This window comes from Humulus lupulus, chromosome 1 (assembly GCF_963169125.1).
Source record: "Humulus lupulus chromosome 1, drHumLupu1.1, whole genome shotgun sequence".
NCBI lineage: Eukaryota > Viridiplantae > Streptophyta > Magnoliopsida > Rosales > Cannabaceae > Humulus > Humulus lupulus.
Window position 1 is genome coordinate 278282968 of NC_084793.1, and position 9075 is coordinate 278292042.

The 9075-nt window shown below is 37.0% G+C and overlaps 3 protein-coding genes across 4 annotated transcripts; all 3 read right to left on the bottom strand.

Annotated features, from left to right (window-relative positions):
- Window positions 1-2092: 2092 nt before the first annotated feature.
- Window positions 2093-3718, bottom strand: LOC133834490 (protein EXPORTIN 1A-like). The gene is made up of 4 exons (XM_062264126.1): window positions 3624-3718; window positions 3436-3534; window positions 2621-2824; window positions 2093-2401 (listed from the first exon to the last, which is right to left on the bottom strand). The coding sequence occupies exons 1-4, from the start codon at window positions 3678-3680 to the stop codon at window positions 2324-2326; spliced, it is 438 nt and encodes a 145-aa protein (XP_062120110.1). The 5' UTR covers window positions 3681-3718; the 3' UTR covers window positions 2093-2323.
- A 123-nt stretch (window positions 3719-3841) lies between these two features.
- Window positions 3842-5879, bottom strand: LOC133777708 (protein EXPORTIN 1B-like). Its single transcript, XM_062217420.1, has 7 exons — window positions 5504-5879; window positions 5354-5436; window positions 4791-4929; window positions 4604-4672; window positions 4242-4304; window positions 4081-4125; window positions 3842-3937 (listed from the first exon to the last, which is right to left on the bottom strand). Exons 1-7 carry the CDS (start codon window positions 5624-5626, stop codon window positions 3842-3844), a joined length of 618 nt encoding a protein of 205 aa, XP_062073404.1. The 5' UTR covers window positions 5627-5879.
- A 1304-nt stretch (window positions 5880-7183) lies between these two features.
- On the bottom strand, window positions 7184-8119 carry LOC133834500 (large ribosomal subunit protein eL21x/eL21w-like). 2 transcript variants are annotated; one of them, XR_009893354.1, is made up of 2 exons: window positions 7804-8119; window positions 7184-7686 (listed from the first exon to the last, which is right to left on the bottom strand). XR_009893354.1 is itself a non-coding variant. In XM_062264139.1 (2 exons), the coding sequence occupies exons 1-2, from the start codon at window positions 7836-7838 to the stop codon at window positions 7321-7323; spliced, it is 396 nt and encodes a 131-aa protein (XP_062120123.1). In that variant the 5' UTR covers window positions 7839-8014; the 3' UTR covers window positions 7184-7320. The 2 variants fall into 2 exon arrangements, 1 of the variants encoding a protein (XP_062120123.1); XM_062264139.1 differs by having other exon boundaries at window positions 7809-8014.
- Window positions 8120-9075: the final 956 nt, after the last annotated feature.

The following is a 9075-nucleotide window of genomic DNA, read 5'->3' on the forward strand; positions in this document are numbered from 1 at the left end:
ATATCATCACTTGGGGTAATACCCCTGCCATTGGCTTGTTGAGGTTCTTCTGTTCCAAGAGCAGCCCTTACTTCCTGGGATTCCTCACCTTCATCATGTATGGCAATCGTTTGCTACCTGGGTTGTGACTTTCCCTTCATGGAAATGCTGTAGCATTCCCTGGCAGCAAGTTGATCGCCTCAGACAGTGCATATTCCTGTAGATGAGGGGAACTTGATCACCAGGTGGCGGACAGATGTTATGGCTTCGAATGCCATCAACGTAGGTCGGCCCAAGATTGCATTGTACGCGGCCAGACAATCGAAGACCACAAATTCGAGAAGCCTTGAAACAGTCCATGGTCCTTCACCCAAGGTTATCACTAACTCGATTATTCCGATAGCTGCCAATCCCTCACTAAAAAAAGCATACAGCATCATGGGGTTGCCTTCAGCTCGGTTACAGACAATCCCATTTTTTCTAGTGTGGACTTGAACAATAGGTTCACAAAACTTCCATTATCCACTAGTGTCCTCCTAACTCTCCAGTTGGGGAGCTAGACAGTTATGACTAGAGGATCATTATTCGGGAATTGGACATGGCTAGCATCTTCTTCAGTGAAACTGATTGGTTGTTTCTCCAATCATTGTTGCTTAGATAAACGCTGCTCCGGGACAAACTCAACTCCGTTGTGAGACCTCAGCTCATTGATATACCTCTTATGGGCACCTCTGCTCGTGCCGGCCAGATGAGGGCCTCCGGAGATGGTTGTTATCTCTCCCCTGTTATCGAAGGAGGGGTATCCTGATTCACCTGAGCTCCGGTATGATTTGTTGGGGCCTCCGGAGCTGATGGAATGTTTTGTTCGGCGAGCTGACCGGGAGTTATTCGATTCCGGGCATACTAAGCCAAAGGTCTGGCCCTGATGAGTGTCTTGAACTCATCCTTCAAGTGCCGGCAATCATCAGTGTAGTGACTGGTGTCATTGTGGAATCGACAAAATTTCGAAGGATCTCTCTTCGCCCTTTGATTTTTAAAGGCTCTGGATTTTTCCACGAAAGGCGAGCAGAATTCGCCAAGAAAATGCGCTCTCTAGTATCCGTGAGGTCGGCATAAGTCGTATAGATCGACTTAAACTTCTCCACGGGCTTGTTTTTCTTTAAACCGCTCTGTCCGCCCTCACCATTTCCCTTCCTCTTGTTATTTCCCCCTTGGTTATTCTGGGTAACGGTTTTAGCCATAGTTGCAACATCTGTTACCGCTCCAACGGGCTGGGTAGGGACCTGGCTAGTTCCTACGACTGTAGCTCGTGCCTCTTCGAAGTTGATCCACCTTTGAGCCTTGCTCAGGAACTCATCTACAGTGTGGACCCCCTTTCTTTAGAGTTATTGCCATAGGTCGCCCCCAATAAGAATTCCTGTTCTCATCGCCATGAGCCTAGAACTTTCATCTGTGTCTCTAGCTCGCGCAGCAACATTGGCAAACCTACTCAGATATGCTTTCAGAGGCTCTCCTGGAAGCTGCTTTACATTTGCGAGGGAGTCCGCCTTGATGCGAGCCACCTGAGAGGCCTGGAATGCCCTCTTGAAATCAGCAGAGAAACCACTACAAGAAAAAACAGTATTCATAACACTTAAAAACTGCTAACCGGGAGTATTGATAACGTTTCTGAAAATGCTAACATAGCCCCTGTTATTAATAGTCCTGTCTTTTCTATAACAGTATTCGAATGTTATGTTCGATGTTATCTTAAACTATTCAATAACATATTTTTAGTTGCTATAATGTTCAAATAATAACATTTAGTTAGAGTATTTGATTATAAATTTGGAGTTTAACCTTATACTTTATGCATAACACTTTTCCACTGTTACATTTAATTATTTTGATAGCATTTTTAGTTTGTTATATTATATAAATCATAACAATTTGTTATGCTTATAATATATTTCTAAATCATAACATATTAAAAGTCTAGTAATAAAATTTTGTTACTTTAGTGTGGATAATATATTTTAAATTTTATTTTGATAAGTATACTTATAAGGTTTTTTTTTTAATTAAAAGATTTTCATTATTGTATTTTGATAAAAAAAAATTAAAATTAATCATAAAATGTAATTCTCAATAGATTGATAAACCACAAGTATTACATTAAACAATAACTAATTCAAACCATGAATATGTCTACTTCATGAGATCTTAGTTCTAACTTAAATTTGAAAGCATAACATAATAAAGTTTTATAATCTTGAACATTTTTTACTTTAAAAATGAAAAACAGAAACATTACAAGATACACAAAAGTAAATCATGCATGAAACTTGCTCCATCCTTCAATTCATCATCCAACCAAGTACTTGCTGCTGAAGTTGTTTGTTGCCATCCGAAGCTCTCTAAATATCAAAGTCTCCCTCATGTTCTGCAACAATAATAGACCATAGAAATTTGGTTAAGGAAAGTTTCCATGATAATTAAAAATGAGATACCAAAAAACAATTTAAAAAATACAAATGTAGCACAAAAATAAATACAAAAAAATTAAAAACCAAGAAATTTTTTTTAAAATATAAATTCAAATACCAAGGACTTTTCTAGCCCACTTATAATGAATTTTACTTGCAAAGCATAGATTACTGACCTTATATTGCACGAGAACATCATTGTCCTTCATGGTTTCACGAACAATATTGCCATTTTCATCTTCCACTATGAGAACCTCTTCTGGCTTGGCCATACGAGAAATCATAAGCATTCTTAACTTTGACATTGGCTCAGCATATAATTGCCGCCACTGCATCAGTTGTGATCCAAGGCCATCAACCATACCAGGTAGCAAAGGCATCTGCTTATTCAGTATAAAACCACAGGTTAAAATAAGTATCTGTCCCATTACAAATTTCGAAAAAACCAATAACATATAAATAAAAAAGAATCACACAAACAAAGAGATGGAAAGACAATTCCCTTAATAAGCAAAGGTTTGACATAATTCAAGAACAGAGATTACAGGTCACAAAATATTTGATGTCACAAAACTATTATATATTACTATCTCCAATCATTTAGACTACAAAAAGGAAAAGAAAAGAAACCCAACTGCTCTGAAGGTTCAAAAGACAATATTTATGGAAAACACAAATTGAAATGAAAATTACATATATATCATGGAAAACACAGAAATAAGAAACAAATCAACTAATTTTGTATCTGATATACAAAAGTAAACAGTAAACTGCAAGAGGAAAAAGATGATATGTGCAAGTGCAACCATATGAAAATAAAACAATCACACCAAAAACTATAAAATATCATCTGAAAGTAAACAATATACAAAAGTAAAACCGTAAACTGCAAGAGGAAAAAGATGATATGTGCAAGTGCAACCATATGAAAATAAAACAATCACACCAAAAACTATATAATATCATCTGAAAGTTAACATATTCACAATACCTGCAGCCCCATCATGTTTGTCGTTATAGCAGGATTATCCAAATTGTGGTGTGCCTCAAATAGTTCCAACACAAATGAATTCCAAAAGTCTAAGCAAACCTGTTCCGGTCATAAAATGATTAAAACTCATTCCAATTTTAACAAATTTCACTTGTATGTTCGAGTCTAGACTACTAAAATATTGGTACCTTGAAAACTTCTGTGTCATCCACATATGAAATTTTGGTAAGATATTCAACACCCATGAGCAAAGCAGCTATGTTCTCTCTAGGAGTTTCCAGCACACGAATGTGAGATTGCACAAGGATAGAACGATGTAAATGTTGCAATGTATTTAAACAACAACTTCAAATCTTTGAGATTTGACAAGGAAACAATGTGATTGTATATTATCTTATTAAATCCCTTAAGCAGTGAATGTTGCAATGTATTTAAACAGCAACTTCAAATCTTTGATATTTGACAAGGAAGCAATGTGATTCCATATTATCTTATTAAATCCCTGAAGCAGTGCCTTATTGACACATTAAGCCTGTTCTACAACTAAATGAGATATAAGAGGATGGCCATTGAGATATAAATATAACAAAACGTGGTAAATACTAAGATCAAGAAAGTATAAAGGGAAAAAAGAAAAAAACTTGCCTTATAAAATGAAGTGAAAAACAAAGCCAAATTCTGAATAAAAGCCTGCAGAATAGGTAAGTTAAAAAAAAAAAAAAGACATTGCCAGAAATAAACAATTATTGAGCGAACACATAAAAAATGGTCTTCATTAAATTTTGAAGGGCCAAAAACAACTTTACCTGCTCTTTGCTGGAACCAATTGCATAAGCCTCAGGAATGTTTGTATTAAGAGGAATCATGGTCTGACCAAAAGGAAGAAAAAAAAATATTAATAGCAACACAGGAACAAGACATACAATTAAATAAAAGAAAAAACTGGACAATGATGTGATGAGTAAGCCAACCAAAGATAGTACTACAATAAGCATTTCATTTCGGACCTACCTATAACAGTTTCATGAATATGGTGTACATCTTAACGTACTGGGCATTGTAGAAATCTCCAAAATTAAGTGCTACAACCTAAACACCAGTGCAGTGAACTATGAGAACCAGGCACAGTTTTGAAGCAACTCTTAACTAAATCAGCATACAAACACACCTCTGTCAAACACTGAAGAGTGAGATTCCGATACGATGGCATGGGGAAAAAATTCAGCGGCGTTTCAAGCTGTTACATAAACAAACACAATCAGAATTTTGCTCAAATGTACTTACTCTTTTAAGGAAGTTATTAAGTATTAAATTCAAAGGAAATACAACAACCATCTATCAAGCAAAGCACATACCAATGGAGACTCAAATATATATCCCAGGGGAATCCATGAGAGAAATGCGTGCAATGTGGAGAATGTTGCACGTATAAGCTCAGTTCTTTGAGAGGCTGATAGTACATATAAGCATAGCTCATGAATGAGTTGAAATTCACTGCAACAACCAATCACATTATGTGTGAGAGATTGGAAAAATGCATAAACATATCATTACGGTAACATGTGACATGCCAATTAGAAAATAAAACCCAAATATATGATGACTACGAAATGGCAGTACGTGACTATCAGTAGTCCAAGATAAGTGATCAGATCACTTGACTTTGTGGTGGCAGTTCACCCGGAAGACATTGTATCAAAATATGTGTATAATAGTGAATAAAAATAACTTAAAAAGTGCATAATGACTTCTCATCAAAGGATATCTAAAAGAACTGTCCTTAATATATATATAATTATAAGCAATTGATAAGTCTATAGAAGGAAAAAAAAAAAAGAGCACTCATGAAACATTACAATATAAAACATGAAATGCATCCCAAAATGAAATAAAAATAAAAAAAACATAAATTATCTACCTGTTCAATGATTGTTTAAGCTCCTTTATCTTACTTTGAGTCATCTCTTCTCTTGAGAAATCAAACACCTCTTCACTTAGAAGCTGAAGAAAACTTATTCAAGTAATTAGTGCCAACTAATTCTCAATAGTTTAAGAGAGAGAGAGAAACCTTCAATATAGCCATGCAATTCTCACAAATTGTTTCACTAGTTTTAGCAGCTGAAACAAGATCAGGAATAAAGCTTTGCCATCTTGCTGGCCAATCATGCTTCAAAATCTGTACATTAAACATAGAGGAAGCAAATTAGGGTTGATTATAGAACTTCAAACAGAGATACAACTCACCAAACAAAGTAGCCCCTCACTTCAAACAGAGATACAACTCACCAAACAAAGTAGAAAAAACCAATTTGTCAAAATGAGAAAGTTGCAGGTGGGGAAGGGAACACAAAACTAGAAAGAAATGTATTTAATTTTTTGATTTTATAGAACTTCTTGCAATAAAATAATCTCGTGGCCTTGAAATGTATAAAGAAACAGAAAATCAAACTAGACCCAAATTTTAATATGTTTTACATGATTTGGGATTTGCTTTTCTATGATGTAACTAGCTAGCAAGAAAAATTATAGTAGTTACTACTACTACTACTACTACTACTACTACTACTACTACTACTACTACTACTACTACTACTACTACTACTACTAATTTCAAGTAAATTTAAAAAGTTTGTATTATCACAGAGAAAACTAATCCAAAATACAATTTAGATCCTTTACCAAATAGGTGGTGGATTTCTTGATGGCATCCTAGCAAAAATACCCACCAATCAAGTAATTTAAGAAATGGGATTTCTTGATGGCATCTAATCAAACAACCTAATAGCTTTATCAACTTCTCCATGTTTAGAAAACCCATAATTATAGAACTCTAAAATATAACATCTAACTTAGAACTTTCATCAAACAGTTTTCTTGCTTCACTCAGAAACATACAAAAACAAAAATCATTAGCACATACTACAAATATGCAATCTGAATTCCAAAGTAAAAATCTTAGTCAAATGAAACTCATAAAATAGTTGGGAAACAGCCAAACTAGTCTTAAAATCAACTACGGTGGCAACAAATCATTCTGATGCTATGCAAAGCCAACATCTTTGAGCTAGATGATAGTTAATAAGTAGAAAATTAATTTTCATCTACTTGATAGTTTCAATCAAATCTCATCAGCCTCTCAGTGTTTTTCTTACACAGAAACTGAGATAAAAATTATCTAGATGTGATTAAAAATAAGAAAAGGATTCCTTAAAAAAAATAATAACTTACCATGCCTTTCATTAAGATCACTAATAGTTGTCTTTTTGTCTAATTCTGATTAAGAGTCCAGTATTACAGTATATCTATAGACAATGAAGCTCAGGGAGGAGGTTTAAGCTCAGTATTACAGTATATCTATATTCGCTCAACTCTATAGACAGATGTAACTCATAAAAGTATATCTCAGAAACAGTATTACATGTATATACCTGAGCGAATATAGAGTTGACTTCAGAAATTTATTCAAAAAAAAATCTTAATAAATGAAGACCTGATGCCGTGAGATACCGAGGTGTTGTGCCTACTGCTTGCTGCCATCTGGCTTTTGTGAAGCTTTGAGGTGTCCTTCCGAATTGATGCCATGACTAGTGAGGTGACCTGCCTTGAAGACTTGGTGTCATGAGAATGCTTCTTGCTTTTTGTCTTTCATAAACCGAAAATCTTGGACTCTTGGAATAATTCTGTACACAACAAAAATAGCACAGAAAATTTTTAAAACAAAATTGTACTTAGAATAGTATTCAAAATATGAAAACTAACAACGGCTTTGAGTACTTGAACTAATTAAGGAAACGTTTCCATTGGTAGTATTGAAAACAAAATCAAAACCAGACAAGAACAGAACAGAATAGAACATTGAGAAGAAAAAATAATACATAAAAAGATCTAATAACCACCCTTGAGATCGTTGACAACATCATAAGGAATGGGGGTGACAGTTTCCAACTGAGCTCCTTCGACCATGAAACCTGGCTTGGGACCCTCTGGCTGCCTCTTGGTGCTGATGGCCTCACCCTTCAACTTGGCCTCGGCCTTGAGCTTATCGTTCCTTAACTTTCTGTTTCTGAACTCCTCAGTGCATCTAGAGGGCTGGACATGCTCCACACGAACATGAATCCTCTTCTTAATGATGCGGTTCCCAACCTGCTTGTTAATCTCCATGCCAATAGCGCGCTTGGTGATGTTCCAGACACGCCCAGTTCGGCCATGGTAGAACTTGTGGGGCATACCCTTGTGAATGGCGCCGTTAAACTTTCAAATCCATAAATAACACCCAAAAAAAAATCAAAATTGACAGGCTCAGTTACCTTAGTTTACATATAAATCATACTTCATATATCATAAATTAAAAAAATGGGTTAAAGTTACCTTACTTCACATAATGGACAGACTCGGTTGCCCATCGCCCATGGAGGAAAGGCCTCTGGTTCGCGCTAGGGAGAAGAAAGGGTCAAAGCACTTTGGGGAGCATCTGCTTCGCCCCTTATTGCGTCTTTTCATCATCGTCCCAAAGCCCTTTCTTGGGACCCTTCATCATTGATCCTTAGCACCCACATCTGAAAGAGAATGAGAGAGAGAGGTCGCTGAACGATGGTTCCAAACCAGAGAGAGCGAAAGAAATAGTCACTGTGAGTGGGATGAACGAGAGATTGAGAGAAGGCAAGAGATTGGAGTGTGTGTGGCTATTTTTCGAGGGAGAGAAAAAGAGACAGAGGGGAACACGATTAGGGTTGATTTGTGAAGAAGAAGATACAAGAGAGAGAGAGAGAAAGAGAAATAATTTAGGGCTAATAGAATATTAGAGGGGGAGATGGAAAAGCTAGTGGCGGGCTGTAAAATTTTACTGTACCGAGCGCGCCTGATTTTTCTATTTAACCATAGTGTTTTTTAAAAATTGTCATTTTTAGGTGTTATATTAGGCTAAAATTCTTGTAGTGAACTCTTCCACGAGCTGATAGAATGCTTTTTGTATTGCTTAAACCATTGCCTAGCCGGCCCGACCAAAGTCGAGGGAAATACCAAGCACCTCAATTCGGGTCCAATATTATGGGCCGTCATCAGGGTGTTGAACGTTCCCAAGTGGTCGGATGGATCTCCATCTCCATCGAATTTTGACAAATGGGGCATCCTGAAACCCGGCAGGTATGTCGTTGCTGCGATGCTTGGGGCGAAAAGTTCGAGCTCATCCCCTGAGTCATATTCATCTTTTTCCTTCTCTGATAGAAGTCTTTTCATCAGCTCCTCCATCTGGGCTAACCTTTTGAGAGTTTGGTCCTTGGTTCCCTGGTTGTTATGGGGCTGTTCAACAGCTCCCATTCGGTCGTACGCGTTCGGCGGATTATTGTCCCTCCAAGTTCGAGCTTGGTTTGGTGGGACATTCCCGTTATCACGTACTTCGGAAGGACCTCTCTCGTGGTGAGTGCCACTGACTCCATCGTGGGCTGGATTTCTCCTTTGGGAGTTTAGGCGATCTCATAGATCAGTCTGTGGATCGACTCGAGGGCTCTGAGCCGAACTCAGCTGATTTCTCAAATCTACTCCGGACCTACCACTTCAACGGCCCTCAATCCAATAACTTCCATTGGAGAAACTTAGAGCTCACGATTAGGATGAGGATCTGGGATATTTCTGCGTGCTCGT